Genomic DNA, 27,174 nt, shown 5'->3' with positions numbered 1-27,174 from the left:
GAGGGACTCCGGTTACCATATGGGGTTAACCCATAGAGGTATAATATAACGGGTTAACCTCATGGGTTTAAGTGGTTAACTATTACGCCAGAGGGTGGCAGCAATGCCACGCTAAGCTCACCATGCTAAGCTTGCCATGCGAGCTCAGCGTCCCTCCCTCTTGACATCCAAAGAAGAAGAGGAGAGTTGCAAACAATGTTGCCATGTCCGCATATTATAAGCGACTTTGGAAAGTTTGGACTTCTTTTTCTGTAAAGTTGCTGGTAAATATTGGTAGTTTTGCGGGTCGCATTTGTTTGGGCTTGCCTCCTAAATGTTCTTTAAAACAGTGGTTTCAATTCTCTTGTCAAGGACCCCCAAATGAATGTATAAATTGTCCACGGATTAGCGTTAAAATGTTCAAAATGTTTCACTTTTTTCAAGATTTGTTTTAAAAATAGCAGATCTACAAGCGCACAACGCGTCTTTTGGGCTTGTTTTCATAGACCTAGTTGCTTATTTCTCTCGCAATACCTGGCAACGCTGAACCCGAAGCAAAGCACCAGCAGCAGCAGCACACCGTGTTCTATTGTATCCGATACTGTCACTAACTGCACCTTTTAACCAGCCAGCAGCAACAACACACTGCCCTGGACAAGTAGGGTAAGAGCTAAAACACTACATCTATGCTTCATAACATGTATAAAGTATGTATTTGTAATGTATTATTATGTGTAATAACTTGTCTTGTCTAAGTGCCCTCCTCATGCTCATTGCAGCGTGCTTGTACAATGAAGTGAAGAGGAGGTGTGGTGGCTGCTTGGTGGGCAGACAGTGTAGTGTAGTGTAGTGTTGCTAGCTGCTTGCTAACCACTAGCCATGTTGGCCCAGAACATTGGCTCCCAAAACGTTTTAGCTCGAGACCTAAAAGAGAAATGTAATGTCTCTCCCCGTGACCCAGCACTAGTGAAAATGGCAGATTTACAAGCTCACAACGCGTTGCATGTAGATCGGCAATTGTCGCTACTTCTCAAACATGTGTTTTCAAATGTATGGAATTTCTTAGATTTTTGGCATTTATTTATGAAAAATAAAATAAAAATGTTTTTAATAAATGAAAATTAGAAATTTCTGGGGGGGGGGGTGTTAATTAAAAACAAAATGTAGGAAATGAATACAAATAAAGGCGATGTTATTTAGTCGCGACCTATAAAAATGGACCTGTGACCCACAAATGGGTCCCGACCCGCTGTGTGGAACCACTGGCCCAGAAGAACAATGTGATGTCCTTCTCCTTTAGTTTTAAAGGACTAAGGATTTGCTGTGTTTAACTTGCGGTCGAGATGTCTCCTCCACACCACCTCACAACAATACTATTTAAGTTAAAGGGGCTGTAAGTGATATTTCTTTGGTTAAAAAGAAGGAAAACGTTTAATTGAACATGTATAGCTAATAGCTCTATCAACATTGTGACACTGTGAAATGTCAGTATCAGGGGCCTCCATGTCTTTCCAGCTCTTTAATATAAAGAAAATACATTTTCAGGTGGGGTCACCAATTTCATCTTCATTTAACATACCTCAATGAAATGTACTTTATGTTTGGGTTACTAGGTTAGGATGCGTCCTACAGTATGTTTACACACTGAGGCACAGTGTTTATTCTATAGAAAAAAATACACTTTTTAGGTTAAGGTCTATGCTGATACACAATTAAAATGCACCATGTGTGTCTTTTGAACTTAATTGTTTTATGACTAAAGCACATAATGAGCACCGATAATTATGCATGGATCTATTTAATTATTAGATGGATCCATCTAATCTAATCCAACATTATGGCATGTAGGTGTGATTGATGACAACTTTAGGCCATGTGAGCAAAAGTTGGGATGATTACTTTAATTATTATTGTGATACTGGTAGAGCTTTTATTTTTTTCCTAAATGTAAGCCTGATTCACCTCCAGCTAATGATGGCCACTGTTATTTTTCTCATTGCTGATTTTCTTTCTTCCTTTTAGGTGAGAGTTGTCCAACTTAAAGTGTAACTACTTATGTGCCTGAGAGACTGAAACACACCTGCTCAATGGCTGCCTTGGGCTCCGCTACCACCACTGTGCCTGAGGGCTTCCTTTATGAAACCAAGTTCATTGTCCTCAACTATCTGGGTCTCCTGCCTGTTTACAGATTACAGGCATCAGCTGCAGGTCAAGGTGAGAGGAAAGACTGATTAGATAAATTATACTTTTCTTTTGTCCTTTTAATCTACTTTTGTGGTTTTTATGTCTAATTTGGATTACAGCCCGAACGATGCAACACTTTTTTTAACCACTTCTGCGCTATTGAAACATTTTCAAAAATAGATCTATCTCACAACGCTGTAGATCGGCTATTTAGGAAAACCTTTGAACGCAAATCGTAAAATAATGGCCGATATATCGAGGCTCTAGTTTAGATCTAAATCTGAAAAGAAGAAGTGAAATAGCATTCAGTCAGAAAACTATCCTCTGGAGGGGAAATACTAATACGAGTCAATTGTATCTAGTTGACAATTGACAGAAATGAATGCTCTAGCAAAAGGAATTCCCACCACACAGCCTCAGACTTGCGCACTGTGACACACACACACACACACACACACACACACACACACACACACACACTATTGGTGAAGGTTGCCAGTGTTGACCTGTTGCCTCATTGAAGATCGTTGTACTTTAGCTATCACTGATATTTCTATGAAAACTGCCACAGCCTCCTGTGTGCTTTGTGGGAGTATTTTAACGTTGTCGTTTTGTGTACCTGTTGCAACATGACAGCTATGTAACAAACTGAACAGACAGTGCTCATAATCATATATAAGTCCTGCCATGACAGTTGTGTAATAGCCAGTGCTTGCAGTCATAACAATGGTCATATGTGGTCATTTCATTACAGAGCCTTAAGTGATGACTCCCATGCCTGCCCTGAATTTATGCTGACATTGAGACATCGTTTCTGATGTACTACTGTATATATATCGATGTTGTTTTCTTTAAATGCTTTAATCATGACTCAAAGCACTTTTATTGGAGATTTAGTTGATTCAGTAGATAAGTTGAGGTTCAATGAGAACTATAATACATATGTGTGTGTGTGTATATATATATATATATATATATATATATATATATATATATATATATATATATATATATATATATATACCGTATTTTCCGCACTATAAGGCGCCTTATAGTGCGGATGCGCCTTATAATCCGATGCGCCTTATATATGTATCAATATTGGTTCCCTTGGTTTCCGCACTATAGGGCGCACCGTCAGTGCGGATGCGCCTTATAATGCGGTGCGCCCTATATATGAAAATAAATAAATAATACATTTATTGAAGGTGCGCCTTATACTCAGATGCGCCTTATAGTGCGGAAAATACGGTATATAAACATTTTTTATTATTATTTTTTTTTGGTGGGGGCTGGCAATCTACAAACCAATTTGGTGTGTACTACTGTATGTTCAGATCATACAACAGATCAGCACAGCCCCTAGGGCCAGTTAGTGGGACTTTTAGACTTCTTATTCTTGGTAATCTAATGGCCTGCTGTCGTAATCAGAGAGAGCCAGACAACTTGGAGCACAGGGTCAGGCCAGGCTAAAGTGTGCTTTGTGTTCAAAGGATTCACTGATGTATAAACCACTAATTGCATATTGATGCACCTCCAGGTGCTAGTGCACAAAAACCTTGGCTGACTTGTTAATTGGAAGTGGTACTTTATAGCTCATTAAAATGTTCTGTTCTTTAGAATGTTGAGAATGAACCATTCACATGTGAAACTGAAATCCATATAAACATAAATTAAATAGTAAATGTTGCTTTCAATGTTCAGCAATTGCTGTTGGTCAACTTAGTGTTGGTCTGGTTAGTCCCCATATGTTCCATTCCTTCCTTAGTGTGACAGGATATGAAAAGCCCTCAGGCATTTTCAGTAACAGAAAAAGGGGGAGAGATAGAGCAGGAGAAAAAGGACTCCTCTTTATTTCCCGTGCCGCCCCCCCTCCCTTTCTCTGTGGACATGCCAGGGATGGGGGAGAAAAGTGCCTGATCCCTGCTTTCCGCTTGACCCACTCCGGGTTCTGACAGCCTGTCATGTGTAATCACTACAGGATTACTCACACGCCCATGAACCAGTGCAAGAGAGGCACGGGTCCAGACTGACTGCTGAAACAGCACCCGCCTGGGAAAAGCAACACTGATCCTCGATGAGCGAGAGTGAATGTGTGAGGGATAGCAGTGCGCTGTCCAGACTTTTTTGACTGGAGTGGCCGAAGTGTGGCACTGACTTCTGCAGGGCTGGCATGAAGTACGAGTGTACGCACGCTCAGTACACAGCACACGCATTCATTTTTTTTTTTTTCTATATCTACTTTAATTGCTAACATTACAGTCTTTCATTCCTGTTTAAGTTTAATTAAAGACACATTAAAGGAAATTAAATGCCCAATGACTGGGCAGATAGCCAATCATAGTTTAGAATAATCACACCTGTGTGAAGGTAGCGGCGCCTTTGATACATTTTGTCATCAATAAGTGTTTATAATGTGTTTATAGCCACGTGTCACGTGAAGCTTGACCAATGACTTTGTTGACGTGTCTGACCAATCAGAACGTTGACGCAAAAGCCAGGTATAGAGGGCTAATATCCGCTCTATACCTAAAGGTATAGAGCGGCTAGCGCCGCTAAAAATTGGTCCGTGACCCACAAATGGGTCCCGACCCAGTGTTTGGGAAACACTGCTGTATGGGTGCCCCATACAGCAGTGTATGGGGCACCCATGCTGTATGGGTAACATAGTGATGTCATGAATAGTGACCAATCAGAACGTTGACGGACCTGACCAATCAGAACGTTGACGGACCTGACCAATCAGAACCTTGGCGAGCCTGACCAATCAGAACGTTGACGGACCTGACCAATCAGAACCTTGGCGAGCCTGACCAATCAGAACGTTGACGGACCTGACCAATCAGAACCTTGGCGAGCCTGACCAATCAGAACGTTGACGGACCTGACCAATCAGAACCTTGGCGAGCCTGACCAATCAGAACCTTGGCGAGCCTGACCAATCAGAACGTTGACGCAAAAGCCAGGTATAGAGGGCTAATATCCGCTCTATACCTAAAGGTATAGAGCGGCTAGCGCCGCTAATAATGGGTAGCACTTGGGGTGGCCAGTCAGATTCCAGGGGTGGCACGTGCCACCTTATGCCACCCAATGGACACGCCATTGAGGGTCAGTGGCTCAGGCAGACTGTGACATGCTTTGTTTTTACTGATCAAACTGACCTGTTTCCTCATGTTTAGACGGATACGCTGGTAGACACGGCTTCCTTGCTGAAGCTCACTTAGGCATTACATCCGTACTGATTCTGCTTCCCTAGTAGAGCCTCGCGAATGAAAGATTTTTGGATCCGATGCCAATCCCGATTTTGGAGAGTCCTAGACCACCAAGTACTGATTTATTTTGTATGGTTATGTGCGTTGCATGTCTTCAAAAAGTCAAATAATGGCTAATACTGTATATCGGCCAAACTGATGTATCAGTTGGGCTTTATTGCTAATTCTGCTTCCCTAGTGATTACCTCAGTTGAGCAGTCAATGCCAAAGTGTCTGCTAAGTCCAAGAAGCTTCATGCCACAAGAGAACTTGGTTGTAACTTGCTCAGTTGGCAGTGAAATGGGACATTTGGGCCTTTTATGCCCAGTTGTACTGTAGGTGTGCTTTGTATAAATAGTGCACACTCAGACAGGCATAATGCATCTCCTTGTATAGTGAACTGAAAAAAGGGGGAAAAGCTGTTTCAGTTTGACTTTTTTTTTTAAACGGAGAGAGGAATCTTTTTCAACACGGTTTTAAACCACAGAGAATCTGACAGGCCGTTGGCTGATGTGTGGTATGTTTATCTCTCTTAGGAGGAGACTCCCAGCCATCTGGGGGTGGAGACGGCGAGAGGGAGAGGAACAGAGTACTAAGGGGACAGATAGAAGATGAATTGCGAAAACTGGAAGACGACATCTCTGCCTGTAAGTGAACGTACACAAACACACATCTAACGGCTCCTGAATACCTTTCAGGCCTTTATTGTCCTTTCACACCAAAACATAGAAGCTGCTCTGTTATCTCTTGATATGCTTTAGTAGGTTGCAGCTCATTGACTTAGAAATATTGACCATATCTTTTCATTTAGATATATGTTTGCATTAAAATGAACTGTAAAAACATGTTTTCTTAGGCTCCAAAGTAGCCTGACAGCGCGTTGCGGGTTCGAGTCCCGATCCCGGTGGCCTTTGCTGGCCTTTTTAACACAATATCCGTCGCTGTGCTAAACATTGTGCACATGTAAACGTGTTCGATGCAGTCTCTAGGGCTGCAACTACAAATGACGTTCTTGCCGATTATACTTTGTTGTATGACGATGTTGTACAAAAATGGCGTAAATAGTTATGATTAGATCGGTTGCAGTCTCTCTCCAATACTACAATCTATTATTCTATTCTCCTTACTCTTGCTGGCATGTGAATAAATCCTCAAATATAATTGTCCGAGACTGAGAGGATTTCATCCTGTTATCCTCAGCATTCTCCAGCACGGGCTTTGACAGGCATACATCGCCGGTGTTTCACCCAGCCAACCCAGAGAGCTCCATTGAAGACTGCCTTGGTGCCTTGGGAGATCGGGTGTCCAGAGACCTGGGCACATACCTGACAACAGTTGTAAACTCACTCCTCACCGGGTCAGTATTCTGCTCTACAAGCTCACAATATGCCACAGCTCCACACCTTGTGAGCTTGTAGATTTGCTATTTTCGGTGCGCAACACAGCGCACAACCTTGTGTAAATCGGGCATATCCCTAACCCATGTGGCTGGTAAATCCCTTCAGTAAGAAATTACATTACATTTATTTTAAGATTAAAGGGTATTTGAATTGGTAAAATTAGCATTAGAATTAGCATTAGAATACTTGTTCAGGAACATCTTTCATAAGCCCTAATAGTCTTGGATATTTCACGAAAGCAAAAGCTAAGTCTCAACCTGCGATTTCTTCAACTACAGTAGGTGGCTGTATGTAGAACAGCATCAACTAGGTGGCTGGATGTAGACCAGCAGGAACATGGGCTTAGAACGATAATACCAAAACACCATAAATAATTTAGCATATTCTGCTCATTGTTTAGGAAAAAGAGTGCTATTGTGGCTCCTTTCGTGGTATTTAACATATCGCAGATTGAAACAAAACCTTTCAGTTAGTAGGTCGGAGCTTGAACGTATCTTTTAGAGTTTATACAAAAGCATATCAGTAGTGCTCCTTTTTGTTTGAGGCTGAGAGCAATCGCAACAAACCACAATGCACTCAAATATCCAATGGCAAAAGATGAGGAAAATGTTTCCCAACAAGGTCAATATGAGTTTGCCTGAAAGGAATGTTATAATCAAGGTTTTATTTTCAGCAGTTTAACATTTTAACTTAAACCCTATACCTAGTTTGACCGGAGCCCCCAGGGATCTATAGTTGCCCCCCTACAAGCTCAGAACGTGTCCGGTTGCTATGCATTGTGTGCTTGTATATCGGCTATTTTTGGCAAATATTGGCCCCAGAATAGGGACCAACATAGTAAAAGTGTTCAAGTGGAAAAAGTGTATAATTTTAGAGAGCCTTTGAGATCAGTGGCCAACTACAAAACCTTTTTCTGCTAAGATTTCACTTAGGATTATTATTAATTATAAGCTAGCCATTCCTATTCCTTCATAGGAGAGTACAAGTAAACAGAACAGACCTCAGAATTAACTCAAACAAAAGATGAGGACTGAAACCTCAAAAGCGTAATAAGTAATCGTTTGACTGTCGTTTGTGTTTTCCAGTCCTCTGGACTACCAGACCTTCAGAGACGCATGTCTGGAAGTCTCCACACACACACAGGGAGGTTGGAACAAGGTGAGACGCAACATGGTTGTCTCCTATGAACACAATCTGAATTAGGGCTGTAAATATCAATTATTTTCCTTGCGATTATCCTATTGATTACTTTTTTGATTAATACAAAAAATCACACCCAGTGTGAAGTGAGCGGTGTTGTCAGTGATGGAAATAAATGATTTTTTTGAAGTGCGTGGTGCTATTTATAGGTTATGAATTTCATCATGCGTCTCGCTAGCCAATCACAGAGTGGTCTGAATGCTCATCAGCCAATCACAGTACACAGAAAGACAAATTTTCACGACGGATGGGTCATGGGTCGCAACCCCACTTATAGGAGCGGCTACACCGCTCAAAAAGTGATCTAGCCAATTGTCAGTTTTCACTATTTTGCACAACAAAAATAGGGCTTAAGTGGTTAATCGATCCATTGCTATATATAAAAATCACATCCAGTGTGAAGTGAGCGGTGTTATTTAGCAACAACAGTGGTCATCACAGTGATGGAAGCTCACTTAAAAAAACAAGACCAGGAGACCTGGTTCTGCCAGACCCAGAATAACCGAGGTCCCTTTTATGCCCATGTATGGACGAAAGGGACTGAGGTCCCTTTTATGCCCATGTATGGACGAAAGAGGGACAAAGCCTCATGTAGGCCGACCCCTTGGGTCTGGCAAAAAGTAATTTTTTTGAAGTGCGTGGTGATATTTATAGATTATTAATTTCATCATGCGTCTCGCTAGCCAATCACAGTACTGAGCAAAGGGTGTGAATAGAGTCAGCCAATCACAGTACAGCGAAAGACACATTTCCACGACAGTCTTTTCACAACGGTCCCAAACCCACTTATAGGAGCGGCTACACCGCTCAAAAATAATAGATGTATAATATATACAAATAAATATCTTGATTATTCGATTTGTCCGAAAAATTATTGATAGAATAATTGTTACGGAAATGATCGATAGTTGCAACCCTATAGTCCAAAGCTCAAAACGGGTTGAAAACCGCCGCTGTACTCTGTTCAGCTCCCATCTCCCACTCTCTCCTCCCTGCCTCCAGGTGCTGGTACCACTGGTGATGCTGCAGGCACTGCAGACGGAGGGTCAGTCCTTGAGCACCCTGGTGCCTCTGGGCGTGCGCTTTCTGGAGGAGACGGAGGCTGACTACATCATCCAGGAAGGAGGATGGGTGAGTTCACTGCTTGTGGTTGCTGGGCTCACTGGTTCTTAAGAATAGATGCGTTGCCATACCCATTAAAACCCGGAAAGCATCTGTGGTCATTTCAAATTTTAGATTTATATAAATATAGCAATGTACGTTTTTCAGAAAACCCATGGGATTTAGAATGGTGGTTTAGAACAGTGGTTCTCAAAAATAGACATACAAGCTCACAGCGTGTCACTTTGTGTCGCGCTGCGAGCTTGTGCATCTGCTATTTCTGAACATTTTTGAAAATCTTGAAAGTGTTTGAATGTTTTTTTCAACACAAGTCTTCTCTTCTTGGGGTCCCTGACAAAAAAAAACCTTTTCAGGTGGAGGTCCGCGGCCATATACATATCATTTTGGGGGTCCTTGGCACAAAAAAAGTTTGAGGACTACTGATTTAGACAATTGTAGACCTCCGATCTTAATCACACCCCCCAACGTTCCAACCGACCATTGCAGTGCTCAAATGTCCTGCCATCTGTTATTGGCATGTAAACACTGACTACTCATGGTTGTGGTAACGATTCAAAGTCGGGATCATACAGGATGAAAAAAGTGAAATTGGAAGTGATAAAATTAAATATATGAGCAGCTGAAAATGTTTTAGTATTTTCTAAAGAGCTGGAGAGACCCCTGTTACTTAACAAACAATCTATAGCAATTATTACTATCCAAATATAAAGCGTTAACTTTTTAACCGAAAACATATCACTTACACACTACCTTTCATATTCCCGTTTGAACTGCTATATACTTAGTTACTGTAAAACCTGCAGGAATGATGCTAAGCATATTTGTTAAATCAAATATGACCTTGTTTAGTCTGTCTCAGGACTTTGTGTGTGTGTGACTGCGTGTGAGCGTGTCACTAACGTGTTAAATATGGTAAAACAAGCGAGCACGTGTGCTTACCTGACAGACCATTATCTTTATGTCTTGTCCATTAACAAGTGTTAGAAAGCTTAGAAAATCCACACCCATCAACAACAAACTATTGGTTTGGTGTGAAATATTGCTCGGTTTGTGTCTTTACATTGACTTAATATAAACGATGCGGTTGTCTGACAAAGTACAAATTAGGTTTAAATAGTTCTGATCATGTTCTGGTCAGATCAGAGCTGACTTAGCGTGGCTCCAGCCCCTGAATCGCTAGCCACACTTCAGGGGTCTGGTGACGCTGTTGAAGGCAGGCTTTTCTCGGTTGAAAATGTAACCAGCCCGACAGGGATGATCCAGTATGAACCAATCACCAAAGAGTCCCACTTTGGCCATGCCCCTATCTCGGATAACGGCTCTGCTGAGTGCTTTCAGACTGAATAATGGAGTGAAACTAAATGAAAGTTCAGGCTAGAGCTGACGATGAAGTACAGTATACTATATGGCCAGTTGGGGTCAGCAGAGTGCTTTTAATAACGGCTTCTAGTTTTCATTTAGTACAGAAATAACTTATGTTGGATTAAATCACTTTATATTATTTCTGTGCCAGTTTATAGCACTGAAATGTGTTTGTTTTTATTATTTCCCTGAGATGCAACTATTGTCCGCTTGACATTAAATGTAATTTTAATTTAGATGATGTGTGCGTGTGTGCGCGCACTCAGACAGGGATAGAGTAGGAACATCGATCTGTGTGTGTTGTCTTGTGCACTCTCTGAGTTGAATTACTGTAACACTGGGGATTTTACTGTTTAGGTTAGAGTCCCTCTGTGCATGTTGGCGCTGATAATATGTGACCTAAGAGCATGCTGGGGTCATTTGCTCTTGCAAATGAAGGACTCCTGCTGTTACAACAGCTTTCTATCAGGATAGATTCAGGCTGTACTTTAGTACCTTTAATAACTGAGGGTTTTGCATATACAGTATATCCCTTGGGTTTAAGCTTTCATAGTCAAAATTGAAGGTGATGCTGGCTACAGGAAAATAATGTGCAAACTCCAAGCATGTCACCAAAGGCCAAGCTGCTGAATAGTCAAACGTATCTGGTTACCGTAAGAAAGTGTGTTGTTGCTCAATACCTACTTATTATTTAACGTGCAACTTTACACTGCAGTGTCAGGGATGGCTTAAGTTCTCTTACCTTTCCCCTCTTTAGTCATGGCAGTAAATTCTCTAGTCAAGGGTAGGGCTGTCACGATAATGACATTTTTCTTGATGATTAATTGTCATACAAATAATTGATTAACAAATGTATTGTGTTTTTGGCATTGAACATTGGAACATAAATAAAAATGGCATTTCTGTTTTACTTTTAGGCTTTGTGAACAAAAAATGGGCAGGGCAGATAAATAATAATAACTATGAAAAGAAATTACTGACAATGACCAGTTCTAATAATACAAATACATATCTACAAGCTCACGACTCGTCACATTGCGCTGTGAGCTCTGTTGTAGATCTGCAATTTCAGCTATTTTTGAAAAATGTTATGAACATGTTTCAACAGATGAATTTACACAGATGAATGGAAACTGTTCAGACAATTATGCAAAATAGTTGCGATTATGTCAAATAATTGCGATTAGGCGATTGTGTAATTAATAGTTGTGACAGCCGTGCTCTAGGGATCTGTTCTGTTCTATGTAACAGCTTTCTGCGCTGTTCTTGTTTCTGACTGACAGAAAAAATATGCAGCATGTTGAACTCACTTATAGTATTTCCTAGTCTGGAATTTACGGTATTTACTAGTCTAAATTATTTTGTCTTTCTAAAAATTGGGACACCACATTGAAATTGGTTAACTACTTAACTTAAGCTCAAAACGCACCACATGATGACGTGTGCAGAGCTGCTATAATAGCGATCAATTTTTTTTCGCGTTGAAAAGCATGCCCAAAACAGGGATGCCAGGTTGAAAATGCTTAATTTGCTGTGTGTGGAATATTTTCAGATTTGTCTTTGTACAAAAAGCAAATCAATCAAAACCCTGTCATGTTGTTAGTTTCTTTATGAGTTAAGACTACTGCTAGCCCGGGATGCACAATTCGTGTTGTCATACGTGAGGGACACAGGCAGAATTTCCTTTTTAATTCATTATTTTGATGAGGATTTTAGCCCTGTAGGGGCTCTCACGTTTTAGAGACGAATGCTGCTGCGTCACGACCAGACATCTCCCCGTGAACCAGGTCATAGCGTGGTCACGTGCGCTGCTGATGTGAACACAGCAAGCAGCGCCTCGTGGCTCTGAACGAGGCCACAGTCTCACCGGGGGTGACTCTTCTGTCACGGCAGATGAACGGGCGAGGGGCAGAGATGCTAACAGAAGGGGAGTGGAGGAGAAGAGGGAAAAGGGGGAGGGACGAAGAAGGAGTTTGCGAATAGGAAGGATGGATGATGCCAGAGCCAATGATATTGAAAGAGTTGCATCAACGAAGGGGTCCGAAAGGTAGAGAAACCACAGTGCCCGCAACACTCCCATAATGAACTAAGTGAAGTCCTTTCATAATTTAACTTGGCTCGCTGGGACCGGACAACAGACGCATTTCAGCTTGATTGCGCTGAAATGCTTCCGTTGTTCAGTCGCGGCGAGGCAAATCAAATTATGAAAGGACTATACTGAGAGCTGGCTTCTTTCTATTTTAGAAACTGTGCAGGTCACATGGTTCATGTATCGCGCATGCTTCATCGACACACATAAAGGGGAATATTTGGGGGAATATTTGGAACTATACAGTAATGTTTGGAACTATCGGCCTACCTGATGGCAAGCATTACTTTTAGTTTTTTAGTTTACCATTCTTTTAGTTCTTGTTATATCTGAGCACACTGAAACAAATTCCAAATAAACTCAAGTTGGTTTTGGCAATACATGTTTGAATATTGAACATTCTTCGTTCACAACAGTAGTCCATCCACATGAAAACTAGCGTCCCTGTTCAGAGGTCAAACATTCTTAAGTGTTAAACAGCTTTCACCCTCAAACCTCATAACATTTCATTGTACATCCCGGTGCCGTTCCCGTTTGTAGATCACCTAATTTCGCTAGTGGTTAAATATTTGGATGGAATTACTGCAGTGCACATATTCCCATATGTGCACTGCACCGGTGTTTAAGTGGCTGTGGGAGTGTCTTGACTCTCTCTCTCAATGGCTCTGGTGCTGGCTAGGAACTGGAAGGAGGGAGGGAGGGCCAAGGGGAAGGACAGAGAGAGAAAAGGGGGCGGGGACGTGATGAGCAGTGAGAGGTCCCGTGCAGCTCGGTGAAATCTCGTATTAGTTTTGACAGCTGGCCTGCATGCACGGCACGCACACTTCTCCTCTCTGACTGATTCACTTTCACTAACCCCTCTCTCCATCTTTATCTGCTGGACTTTTTAAACACAGGGGGTTGCATAATAAGCCACATTCAGGTAGGATGTCTTCTTAACCCCTTTTCAACCTGGCGATCTTATTTTGGGCAAGGGCAAAAACATAGCAGAGCTGGCTTAAGAAATAGCAGGTCTACAAGCTTGTGAGCTTGTAGATCGGTTATTTTAGAGTTATTTTTTGAATATGGCATAAGTAATTGGCTTGTTTTACAGTTGTGTGTGTGTGTGTGTGTGTGTGTGGTATAGTATACAGTACATGTACTCAGTACATGTACTCAGACAGGGATAGAGTTGGAACATTGATCTGTGTTTTGCTGGGTATATCACAGGAGAGGCTGTGATGAACTGTGGGCCGCAGGAAAGCACTCTTGAGATCTAATTTCATTGTCCTTCATCACTCAATGCAAGCACGTGAATAATCTAACTTGACTGTTTTTACCACAGCAACATCCAGCCATTCAGCACACAGATTACAGCGCAAAATACTGCACTGCAACAAGGGACTGTTGTTTTACATTGTAACACAGTGGACAGCCTTAAAGCTTGCTCTTCCTTTTCGCCCACATTTTTGTCAAAATGACAATAAGCGATAAGTTAGTTTTGTAAAAGGAGCCATTGCATTGTAGGACATTGTGTCCTATCCTCTCCTATACTTCAGACTGTGGTGTTATTCTGGCTCTCATGCGTGTGTTCATGCACACACACACACACACACACACACACACACACACACACACACACACACACACACACACACACACACACACACACACACACACACACACACACACACACACACTCTGTTGGGGCCGTTCTGATAATGCCCTTTTGTTAGTTGCAACAAAGTACAATAATGACAATGTCGTTTTCACTTCATTTGGCGACAACAAAGCCAGTGTCTCATGAATCCAGTGTGTGTGTGGGGGGGGGGGGAGAAGATGATGAGCGAGCATACGGAAATGGCCTACTGGAGATGACAAAAGTGGGCATCAAACATCCTTTTATACTCTTAGAGTTACATAGCACTGAGGATTTTAGTTGTACACATACACACACACACACACACACACACACACACACACACACACACACACACACACACACACACACACACACACACACACACACACACACACACACATTCACGCCTCCTCAGTTAATTTGTCCAATCCTAGCTCATTGGTTCCCCAAAGTGTGGTACAGGGACCAACAGGAGTCCTTGAGGGGGGTCCCTAGCAATATGAGGAACCGTTTAAACGCTTGTGTCCTATTTCATTTTTCGGCTATTTCGAGATCAGGTTACCTGGCACAGATTATTTTCAGATGGGGGTCCGCAGCCATATGCCATACCTATTCGAGGGTCCTTTGATATTGAAAATATTTGAGAGCCACTGTTCTGTCTGTCTGTCTGTTCCTGAGGGCTTTCTGATGACACCAGACCAGTCAGATGTCCTTCAGAGTGAAAACTGCTACGTGAGGACCTGCCTGGTCACGGTCACCTTGAGTTCATACTACTCCTTTGTCCAGGAAGTGACCTCACTTAGCAAAATGTCCTAGAAGCTATTGAATAGACATGGATGACTTAACATCCTTGTGTCAGGAAGGTCATGAATGGAACTATATACCGTAGGCTCAGAGTTTAACAGTGATTATCCCTCAGTGGTGGACAAAGTACTAAGTCAAAGTATGGATACTCCTGGTCAAATATTACTCGACTACAAGCGAAAGTTGCTCAATCAAACGTGTACTTGATTTAAAGTACTTTAAAAGTTCAAAAGTACAAATTACAAAGTACATTTTCTTTTTAATATCAATGCATTGCTGTACTGATTATTATTATTGTATATTTCTCAAGTGGTTAATTCATAATGTATTTTTGAAAGTTTGGGTCTCAGGGGTCCCTTCCTAGAAATATAGTCGAGTCATAAGCCTCTAAAAAGATAAAAAGCTCTGTCAAGTATAGATGCTAAACTTTTTTTATTTACTGTAGGTACAGTACTCAAGTATAATTAGTCCACCACTGCCCCTTATGTTCAGTAAAAACATTTTGGGATATTTGTACAGCACATTTCATACTGAGAGGCAATCCAGAGTGCTTCACAGAGTAACAGAAATAAAGTAAAGGTACACTCTATGAGTTGCAAATGGATAAAATAACAGGGGGAATTTCACTGTGTAAAAGATTTACTTTAAAAAGTGCAAGAATACAGACAAGAAATAACAAAGGGACATGGTGCTGCTTGAGAGGGCTCCAGAACTGTGTCATGTCAGGACATGTACAGTATTGACTGCGCTAAAGCGTGCTGAGTGCAAGGCCAAGTAATGGCGCTGTTATGTAAGCATCATCTGGCCAGCAGTGGCGTGGCACGTGAGCATTACTGCGCCACGGGGATACTAGCGACCAAAATGGGTTTTCTCAGGAGGTCGGCTGGCATCTCCCTCAGGGATAGGGTGAGAAGCTCAGTCATTCGGGAGAGACTCGGAGGAGAGCCGCTGCTCCTTTTTAGAAAGGAGGTGGTTTGGGCATCTAGTACGGATGCCTCCTGGTCTCCTCCCCAAGGAGGTTTCCAGTCATGCCAGCTGGGAAGAGGTCACGGCACAGACCGAGGACCAGATGGGGGAGGGGGGATTATATCTCCATGCTGGCATGGGAATGCTTCGGGATCCCCCAGTCAGAGCTGGCTAATGTGGCCAGGGAAAGGGACGTCTGGGTTTGCTTTCGCGACCCGACCCGACCCTGGATAAGCAGATGCTGGATGGATTGATGGATGTAGTTTGTAACTTTGATAATCAGAGTGAGAGTCAGGGCTCTATGCAGACCAGACGAGTTCGTCCTAACTCATCTCAACAAACTATTTCTGTGTGTATGGGGGGGGGGGGGGGGTTGTCATTCTCAAATGGTACCTGGCCTTCCGCAAATTAGTGCCACAAAATCAGAAGCATATGGTGTAGAATGACACTGTAGCTGTAGCATTTATATTTCCATTCACTGAAACAAAGGCGACCCTTTAGAAAGGGTGTCCACTGACTTTTGGTTATACAGTCTAGTGTTCTTTTCTTGCTGCCTGCATAAGGAAAGCTGTAACTGGCAGTAAGTGCTGGCTGCTCTGTGACGCAGGCAGAACATTTATCCCCGTTTCATCTCTCTGTTATTACATCTACGTGGCAGTACAGATGTAAAGCCATTAACCACTTAAACATTACACTATGACTTCATTGACCGGAAGCCCCCAAGGGATCAATAAATACAAAGTCTGCTCATTTTTTTTTTACCTCCACACCAAATGTATTAGCTGAAAATAGCCGAGCTACAAGCTCTCAACGGGTCGCAACACAACAAGTCAATAGCCGACTTGTAGTTTGGTTATTGAAAGGCTATTTTCACTAAATGTTTCGCTCCAAAATAGGGATGCTACTGTACGGTTCAACTGGTTAATGATGATGGAAGGTCAGTGATGGAACCTGTCGCATGCACACACGAGACCATTTACCTCAGGGATGCTGATGGAGAAACCCCCCACCATCTCTTGTCCTAGCGCAGAGGTTATTTTGTAACCCAACGTTCTCAGACGGTTGTGTTAACATTAAATAAATACATTTCCGGTAGTTTTCTGATGCCTGTCTCGTTTTGCTGCATGTGTCGGCGGCAAGCACTCGACTAAAAATTGTGGTTAGAGAAGTTGTCAAATTTGTCCATTTATGTGGAATGGTTATTATGAAAAATATACTAGTGAAACATATCTAAAATAACGTATTGAAAAGGTTACACTGTATGACTTAAACTGTATGTAAAAATGCATGCTCAGTGTTAAATTAATGCTCTGAATTTGACTGCATATGAATTATCTTCTTTTCCATAATGCAAAGCAGAATGAGCGAATTCAGAGTGCAGACCTTAAAGTTACTGCAGCCTATTTAAAGGCCATGTTAAGTCAGTCATCACCTACTTTCCATTGTTCTTTGCTAATGAAGTTATTGTTACGAAGGGGCCCTAGGCCTGGAACACTCTCATTGTAGGCTAGCCGCTGTTTCTCACATTCTGCTGAGCAAGAAATGCATACACACACTGCAGTGGATTATTTTGTTAGCGATTAGTCTATCGATCATTTTTTAAATAATTTCAATAATCTTGAAGTGCATTTCTCAACCTATTTTGTTCGAATTTTTTTATATATCAATGAATCGACACAAACGTCTGGATAGTTTTTTTTTTTTAAACAAACGGTGTGAATGCATCGTGAGCTTGTAGGTCGGCTAGTTTTGGTATTTTTTAGAATTTGTGTAGGCTTTCAGAAAAAATACATTTCAAAATGTCCCCCCAATTTGATAATTTTATTAATATCAAGTATTTTTTAAATCACCATTCCTACAATGGTATTGTGACCTTTTCATTGATGCCCAGTGGTGGACACTTATGAATACGCAGGTAATTCACTCTTAGCACAGAGGCTTATAGCTTGCTGTCATATCTGCTGAGGCTTTGCTTAGCAGCCTGCTGGCCTGCAGGGTGACCTCTGTGACTACTACTGTAGGAACAGCGGTTGCATAATGCTGATAAATGTAAAGCGTGCTTATCTAAAGATGAGCCCCTGTGCATTACATGGACATATTGGCAAATCTATATACACAGATGTGCACAGAGTAGCTTAGTGGTACGGGTAGCCTCTGAAGGAGCAAAGTGCGGCCTCTTATGTGCTTTGTTTTACTATGTTAGAGAAGATGATTTATGTAGCCTTATTGTAACAAGATAACCTTTAAATTGCCATTCAGGGCGTTCCTCTCATAGTCGAGTAATCAATGAATTGGTTGGTTTGGTCTTAATCAACCAAGTTTATTGATTAATTTTAATGCGTTTTTTTTTCATGTACATCGCTTGTAAACTCTTAACTCGGTTTTAACCGTTTTCATTCTACCAGCCTATAGGTCAATAGCCCAAGTAGCCGTTGAGAACATTAGAATGTTCGGTTCTCAACCTCACCAACCTGAAAAGGCTGGTCTCTGCAGGATTGTATGCAGCAAACACTATTTGACATATTTGTTAATTAAATCAACTAATCGGTTGATTGTCACATTTCTGTGACTGTTAGTCGACTAAGAATGTTTTTAGTTGATGACAGACCTACTGCTATTCATTGACATTGTCATTTAAAATGTTCTGAAGTGTAGCTCTCTTGTTTTCAAGAGACATATTGCATTCACGGATAAAGTGTCTAGATTTGCAAGGAGATGCAGTATGTTGACCATGTGTGGCAAGTCACACTTGTATAGCTTCAAAGTAACAAGTACTAATGATAGTCATGCAGAGCTTTTTGGGAGTTAAAGGAGTCGTTCACCCAAAAAAATACTTATTTTCTATCAATTACACCCCAATGAAGCCTTGAATTCATGGAGATTGGTTCGTCGCATTCCTGAGCCAATAATTTGATGACCGACTGAGTCACTCAAAGAGTCTCCTATTGACCGATGCCATCAAATTATTGGCTCAGGAATGCGACAAAAACACAAACACCTCCAAGAATTCAAGGCTACATGGGGTGTGTAATTGATAGAAAATAAGTCATTTTTGGGTGAACTACTCCTATAAGGATTTGCTCAACTTCTATTTCTGTATTTATAGCTCCTCTAGGATTTGAGGATGACAATGTCGGTCCGTCTGTCCAACACTTGGGTCCAAAACTAGATATATCAAACCCTACTGGTTTTCTAGTGGGGTGTTAGACCACATAATCTTGTTTCTTCAGTGATATGTTGTTTTTCACTGATAATGCAAGGAGCACAGGTTTATACCCTCTCAGTACCTATAGTGTTGTGCTTTAGAAATGAGCTTGTATGTTTATATACTTTGGGAGTCTTGTTGGGCTGTGCCCCCCCCTCCCTCCAACATATGAGACATATGCTGTGTAGATTATAAAACAGCACAGCGTTAATGATTGTGTGAGAGTACAAACCAGATATCCAGGGAGGGGACCACTGTTACTATTACGACCTGTGTACTATACATTGTTGCAGTCAATGTCCTTCCTATGGCAGGAATGCCGCTGGTTGTTGTTGGGTGTGGCGGGTGTGGAGAGCTGTGGAACACGCTTGACAACGGAGCAACATCTTAACACTGGCGCCAATCCAGGGGTGTATCCCAACTCCAAATAGCAACATGGAAAGTTAAAAGTGACAACTTGAAAGGGGATTGTCTTCACAGGTTTCTCCTGGTTGGATAAAATTGGTATCCTCACTTGAAAATGTATTTTCTGTTTACTAAAGAACTAGAGAGACGGGGAGACCCCTGCTACTGAACAAACACTCTCTAGCAATGATTACATCATCATTGAATAGCTAATTAACACTTATTTTAACAAAGATGACTTGATACCCCCTTTAAGTGTGTTGTTTCTGTCTTGTCATTTGAGAGGCATTAAATTAATGAGTATGATACATGTGGTCCCATGTAGTTCAGCAGGTAGATCATGGCATGGTGTACGCTGCACTGTTTGATGTTTACCTGGTATCCTAGTTACTTTGTTGTACTTTCATAGTTTTTCTTTGCTTTCTTTTTTTTACTTTACCATTTACCCTGTTTTTTGACTAGAATTCATGCCCTTTACTCTGACATCTGCACTTTGTAAGTCAATCCTCATACAGTAAGAGCTTCTGCTAAATGCCTAAATAGTGTAACTGGGGTCACTCGGAGTACAAGTGAAGGAACTTGAGGGGTATTTTAAGTTAAAAGCCTCTAGTAAAGGGAATGCTATGATATGATTGACACTTATCTATACTCTAGTAAGTACGTTTTATTTACACTACACCATAACTGACCTACAGTCAGTCTTCTACATTCGCCACCAGACATACACACTACACTGTAACTGACCTACAGTCAGTCTACATTCACCACCAGACATACAGTACTGTAACTCACAGAACTCACCCCAAATTGATACGTATTTGGTCGCAGACCCCCGATGTGAAAATCTTTTGTGCCAGGGATCGGCTATTTTAAAATTTTCTAAAGTGGTTAAACTGAATTTGATGCTATATTAACACATTTTGCTGGGGACCCCGCGGAACCCCCCCAAGTACCACTAGGGGTCCGAGGACACCACTTGAGACCACTGGTTTACAGTCACCACCAAGCTGAGACCAATTTCACTTCCTCTCTTCAACTTGTGCTCCTTCTCCACTGACCTTGAATTAACCTTGACATAATGTTTTAAAATAATTTGAGTGGTCACATTACCATGGGCTGTCTATAAAATGATAATGGTCAGATTACCATAAGCAGGATATGAAATGATTTGAATGTTCAGTCAGGTTACCATAGGCAGGATATGAAATGATTTATTGCTTTTGCTCTTCATCCCGAATCAGTGGTGAAAAAGGACTCATTTAATTCAGTCAATTAGTGTATTCAAACATATCCACAGACCAAATATTAACTATATTCTGGGTGACAAAAAATCAGTGAAAATAGCCTATTTTCGGCAACGAGATTTGGTGTAGAGGGGGAGAAAAAGGAGCGGACCAAGTATACTGTACAGCCCTGGGGGACTCCGGTCAACTAAGTATACGGTTTAAAACACTTGATTAACCCTCCCCGATTTTGTGAAACCACTGGAGGCTATGTTCTTAGAGTGCGTTTTACTTCTAAATACGAATGTAATAACAAAAATAGATCTGTAAGCTCACACGATGCGATGCGTTATGTGCTTGTAGATCTGCAATTTTTGCTACTTTTTCATGATACCGTTGTACAACGAAGTACAAAATGGGGCTTAGCAGACAGACCACTTTATACAGAGGTGAAGTTTGAATTGACTTTTTCCTGTGATGATCGCATCACCATGTGTTGGATTGAAGTAGGGTTTGCTGGTGTTGTGTTGTAGAGAGCAGTTCTTTTCTGTCAGATCCATCCTCCCTGCCTGGGTCTGCTGTCCTGTACTCTGTCCTGAAGCAAACAAAAACACCTACACTGTATGACACGCAACATCAGGGCAGCCTGTCCTGACCGTGACGGACTATGTAATTCCAACCCAGCCAACCAAGCTTTACTTTCCCTCCTGGCACCATTGGGTTTGGTCCAAATAACCTGTCCAACTCAACTCTTATCACAGTGCATTGTTGCAGTCATCCTGTATTAAGTTTTAAGGGCTGTCCACACCAAGAATAACTTTACAAATAAATAACTTAATTTGAGCATCCACACTGATGAACGATAGCGTTGGGTGATGTGTAAATTAGGATGGATTTTGATTCACTGTCAATGTTTCTTGCGTTCATCAAATCGTCCTGAAAGTGACCCCAGGACATCACCCATCCTAAAACCTGCTTGACTATTCAGCATTTACAGCATACAGTAAATCACGGTAGTGAGCAGGTCATGGTGATTTGTACTCAGTGTGTTCACACTCATGTGCACACTCACTGGCCTACTTCTGAGCCCCTTGGAGCAGAAATTCCACATCATATTGTGCTCTCTCCGCAGTATGAACTGTGTTCAAATGTAACCTAATGGTTGGTCACTTGTGCAAGTAGTAATGGGATGTTAAAGCTAGGGTTTAACATCCCCATCCCCTCCACTTTGCTGGAGGGGATGGGGGCGGGTTCCATGTTTTATCCCTGCTTCTTGTCAGACTGAATTAAATACATGCATTTCCTTTTGGGACATGCATGTAATGACATGTTTGATATTTATGTTTGATAATATCACAATTTAGCGATTGAATTAAGAAACCTTGTTTTCCTATCAATGCTCACACAGCAATGCCCATGGCTTGGGGGTGAGAGGGACTCCAAATACATATTTGGTTAAAAACATGCACATGTGGGTGGCAAATGGAGGATTTATGTTTTTGAATTTGTGTACAGATGGCAGACTTTAAGTGCCACTCAGTAAAGCCACATGATTGTCAGATATGGCAGTTACATAATTGGGTCAAATAGACTCTCACAGAAGCTTCATCTTTCTTTGTTATTGGCTGTTTGCTTGCTTACCACTAGGTGGCATGCAAGAGAAGCCATATGTGTAATAATTTGGGCGTGCATATTTATCTCACCAGTTTAAACCCTATATACTGTACTTTGTCTGAAGACAAATAGCCAAAAAGGTACATCTACAAGCTTGCAACGCATTGCGAATGAGCTTGTAGATCTGCTGTTTGTATTTTTTTTTTTTTTACATTTTGAAAATATTTGGAAAGTTTCCCCTATAATGACATTCCCAAATGATGGTGCACCTGTCTAAATCAGATAGTCAGTCAGTCAATACATTTGTTTTAACACGGTTTTCACTTTTATGAATGAGGCTGCAATGTTTTTTGCTGACCTATTGGAGCTCATCACCATTTTGTCTCTGAACACCTCTACTTAGTAAAAGAAAAAAGTGTGTAGAAATGGACTCATAAGGGTAGTATATCAAAAGGCATCAAATCCTCATATAGAAAGGGGTGAGAGAAGCATCTAGTCTTCTGTGTCGCCATAATCAGAATTGAATGTTACACTGGAATACACTTTTTTTTAAAGAAAAAAGATGTTATGCTTTATTTTATACCAAAAAATAATAATAATAAAACATATATATATGTGTGTGTGTGTGTGTGTGTGTGTGTGTGTATATGTATGTGTGTGTGTGTATATATATATATATATATATATATATATATCTATGTGTGTGTGTATATATATATACACACATACGTACTAAACCCAATATACTTCTAAAAACACAACATCCAAACATTTATGACAGCACTCACTCAACAAATAACTTTAAAAAAAAAGGAAAGAGACATTGTCTTTGTTTGAAACTTCAGTCCTTTTTTAGAAAAATACTTTAAAACTCAATAAAAAGATTTGTAAAAATAAAATAAAAAATTAGGCCACAATACAACTCCACAAAAGTCTTAGTGTGAAACTTGAGCTTGTTTCGCTGAACGCAGAGTTTGTATCCTGGCTGCGAATGATGACAAGCACACACGGAGCTCCCAGTTGCCCACTGCAGACTGATACCAAAACACTCGCCCCAAAACACAGTCGCCCACCTGGTATTCCTAAACGTAACCTCAGTAAACTATATCTAAACCTAACCTTATTCCTAAACGTAACATCAGTAAAACTATGCCTAATCCTAAACTTATTTCTAACCTTATCCTCAGTAAAACAGATACAAGAACCGCAGGTCCACGAAAACAAATGGGGGTAGCGTGCATTGGGGCGAGACTTTCGCTTACCCCAGTCAGTCAACGTCGCAGGCTCGCAGCAGCCGTGGAGTAATTAAACACAACAAACCACGGATTACGTTCACACTAACACCCTGGAGCCATTTAGAAGCACTTTATAAGAAATCTAACACGTATGTTGATTTAACGTTAGTACATGTGTTTTATTGTTGGACATTCAACATGGCAGATTATAATATGGGCTTTTAACAGCCCCTCTTCGTATCGGCCCGTTCCGACCCACTTAGTTTCACCCCTGAGTACCTGCCAGGCGAGTACAGTGATGGCCCCGTGAAGAGTAGACAAAGCCACACATTTGCATTTATATGTGCGAGGGTCGATTCACTGGATGTGTGTCCGCGACGGACGATGAGCCAATGGCTCAAGGCAGCAGCAGTCCACGACGCATCTATTGTTCTGGGTGGAGGGGGTTGACTTCTTTCTTTTTCATTCAAAATTTTACGCGGAACACCTACCATTACTTCGCGGTACAAAAGTGTTCCGCGTACCAGGGTTGATAAACACTGGTGTAGAGAGACAGGAACCCAAGGGAGAGTGGAGACATGTCTGATTCAACAAGGAATATTATGATATTTGTATTAACTGACTGAGCCACCTTTGAATATCTTGAGTAAGATTGTGAGGAACCACAAATGGCTATTAACCACCCCTGGTGTCCCGGTTTTGGTTCTGGCTCGGGAGCAGTAGAACGCCATGTGCAAAATGCGATGTTTGCCGTGCATGTGAAATAGGTGAACTATTATACCAAACACAGTGCAGATGTTATATGAATTGCTATACATAGCCAGAATTCCACTATTTCCCACAGACTTTCCGAATCGCGTTGATAACATTGCTGTCCTGTCTCTGTCCACCAGGGCGTAGTGTTTAACCTTGACGAAGAGGAGGACCAGGCGCCGCTGATAGTCGAGGACAGCAACGACATCTACATCCTATCAGGAGAGCAGCACTCCGGCCAGCCCAGCCCCCCTTCCTCGCTGCTCTGTTCTGACGCCGTCGACGGCAGCTTGCACGGCTCCTGGCAGACGGAAAGCCTACCCGTTTCTCTGGCCGGCCACGAGTCTTGGGCGCAGGTCAGCATCATGGACCCCGAGGACGTCAAGAGCCTGGACAGCATCGAGGGCGTGGCCCTGGCCGAGGAGCGCAGTGAGAACAACTCCTCCAACTCTGACATCGTGCACGTGGAGCGCGAGGAGCTGCTGGAGGCCGGGGCCACCGAGGAGGAGCCCGGGCTTCAGGAGAGCATGATGAGCGTTTTGGGGACAGAGAGCGATCTGGCGGAGCTCAGGGCGGAGTTTAGAGACCAGACCCCACCGCCTCCGGCACTGTCCGAGGCCGATTCTACAGCGCCGGCTTCCCTGGTGTCACTAGAGGAGTCTGTTGTTATAGAGGCCCCCGTGAGTTTGTCTGCGGAGCCATCTCTCACCGCCTCCGAACCAGGGCCTCTTCCCCCGGTACCCGTCACTGAAGCTGCTGCTCCCGAGCCAGAACCTCCGGCACCTGTTCCTGCGGTAGAACCGGACCCTGAGCCACAGTCTGCCGCCGCCACCGCTGCCCCATTACCTGTCCAGGTGGCACCCCCATCTCCAGCCAAGGACCCCCCAGCACTGGTAGAACCCGAAACCACATCCGAACCGGTTCCTGAGCTGGTTGTAGCCCCTCCCCCGCTACAGGAGCCCCAGTTTGAACCGGAGACTGTGCCAGAGCCAGAGGCTGTGCCCCTGCTCGCAGCGCCGCTGGCCACAGAGGCCCCCGTGGAGCCCCCAGCCGATGGGCCCCCCGCTGAGGAGCCCCCAATTCAGACGGAGCCAGAACCAGAGTCGGAGCTCCCGGTGCTGCTGTACGGAGGCGCCGCCATGGTGGCCCTCGCCGCTCTGGCGATTTACGGCGCCCTGACCTACAGGAGGAAGTAGAATGGCACAGTACTCTAGCCTCAGGGGAGGATGCAACACTGCAGGGCGTTGGCATGGAAATGAGTCTATTTCATCGGACATGAAAAGTTGCGCATAGTAAATTGTTCATGTTTTTGTTGATGTCGTTATGGGCGCATTTCTACCTGCAATGTTTTTGAATGTTTCGACTGTGAATTCACCTCCTGAGGTCCCCTCAGGTCCCCTAGAGACCTCAGCACTTCCCAGGCTTTACTGCTGGAAATCAGGGCTGCTCCGCTGCCTAGCTACCTTCACAACGACCCACCAGGTACAAGCACAGACCAGCGTGAAAACTGTGCTCTTTCCGTGTTTTTCCTCCGTTTCTCAACTTGTTTTGATGTTTTGTTGGTTATTCACTCCAGCCCTTGATCTGTCTAACCGGATGGAAGGATTAGTTCTTTCTCTCTCTCTCTGTCTCTCTGTATCTGTTTATTTTGGGGAGGGGGGTGGGGCTCATTTAAATGAATGAATGCACAAATAAAATGTGAATTGAGTTGCGTGTACTATACTATCTGTGGGCTGGGTTTTGTCTTAAGGTAAAACTCAACACTCATAGTGGTCGTTGCTATATGAGACTTAAAGGGTAATTGCACTTTAAAACACTTGATTTTCACATCAGCTCAGACTTTTGTGTGCACCCCACACAGTTTTCAAGGCTCTTCAGTATTTAGTTTAAAATATAATGCTGCATCAAGGAGTCCTGTAAGTTACAACATGAAATCCATGAGCACTATGCAAATAATATATTATTAAATATTAATATTAAATAACTAATGGAAAAATGAAGGTCTCCTCATTCATTAGGATGATATCAGCTACTAGAACAAGGGACCTGTGTTTTAAATGAGTCTTACATGGAGTTTTAAGTTGAATGTGCTTATGTGGGAGGGGGAGTGTTTGATCAAATGAATATCAAATATCTATATTGAACCAATAAACTTAAAAACTGTCTGATGTTCACACAAAAGACTGAGTAGATGTAAAAATGACCCCAGAAGTGTTTTAGAGTGAAATTCCACTTTAAGGTGTAATAGAGCAGAAACTTGGCAAAGAAAAAGGGGATTTGTTTGAATCCCTTTTCAAATTTCTCCACCGAAACTGTGATGTTACTTTATTTCCAGATATGAAAACTACAGGATGTTTTCTGGTGGATATTTGAATCAGTCAGTGAAACGTGGAAATGAAAATGGCTTTAGATTTATGAAAGGCAAGCTGAAATACATGTGGCATATTTCTGCTATTGGCAGAAATGGTATATGATTGGTGTCATTGCTAAAAATGTAAAGCTTAACACTAAAGATTTTATCTTGAAATTGAGGGAATTATTTCCTTTGGAAATGTTTCAAACTAATTCCCATTAATTATACAATACACAACCAGTTGGAAAGGCTTTAATAGCGTTCTGAAACTTATTCTGAAGACTTATAAGCCGCCATAATTCCACAGGTTGTCGGGACACTATTGTTTTGATTGAATCAGTATTTTCTCATGTTAACTTGTTAAGTTTGAGATCTAAAATAAAGTTGGTTACATCAAATCACAGCCCA

General features: G+C 42.1%; 1 protein-coding gene across 4 annotated transcripts; it reads left to right on the top strand.

Moving 5' to 3' along the window:
* Positions 1–536: 536 nt before the first annotated feature.
* Positions 537–27,169, top strand: bcl2l13 (BCL2 like 13). Of its 4 annotated transcripts, XM_084061103.1 has the most exons (8): positions 537–642; positions 2,002–2,193; positions 5,951–6,061; positions 6,615–6,771; positions 7,900–7,972; positions 9,017–9,145; positions 24,554–25,333; positions 25,370–27,169. In XM_084061103.1, the coding sequence occupies exons 2-8, from the start codon at positions 2,067–2,069 to the stop codon at positions 25,607–25,609; spliced, it is 1,617 nt and encodes a 538-aa protein (XP_083917229.1). In that variant the 5' UTR covers positions 537–642; positions 2,002–2,066; the 3' UTR covers positions 25,610–27,169. The 4 variants fall into 4 exon arrangements, with proteins under 4 accessions (XP_083917229.1, XP_083917226.1, XP_083917228.1 ...); XM_084061100.1 differs by having other exon boundaries at positions 24,554–27,169; XM_084061102.1 differs by having other exon boundaries at positions 558–637; positions 24,554–27,169.
* Positions 27,170–27,174: the final 5 nt, after the last annotated feature.

This window comes from Gymnoscopelus microlampas (genome assembly GCF_963454915.1).
Source record: "Gymnoscopelus microlampas genome assembly, chromosome: 6".
Taxonomy (NCBI): Eukaryota; Metazoa; Chordata; class Actinopteri; order Myctophiformes; family Myctophidae; genus Gymnoscopelus; species Gymnoscopelus microlampas.
Note: the sequence above shows the minus strand (reverse complement) of the source record. Positions and strands in the feature narration are given on the sequence as shown.

What these genes read in the sequence shown, in the direction of transcription:
- bcl2l13 (XM_084061100.1), top strand. Translation starts at nt 2,067, where the DNA reads ATGGCTGCCTTGGGCTCCGCTACCACCACTGTGCCTGAGGGCTTCCTT. An exon ending in GTAAACTCACTCCTCACCGG is followed by an intron (nt 6,772 to 7,899) that starts GTCAGTATTCTG and finishes TGTGTTTTCCAG; the next exon opens with TCCTCTGGACTACCAGACCT. An exon ending in TCATCCAGGAAGGAGGATGG is followed by an intron (nt 9,146 to 24,553) that starts GTGAGTTCACTG and finishes TCTGTCCACCAG; the next exon opens with GGCGTAGTGTTTAACCTTGA.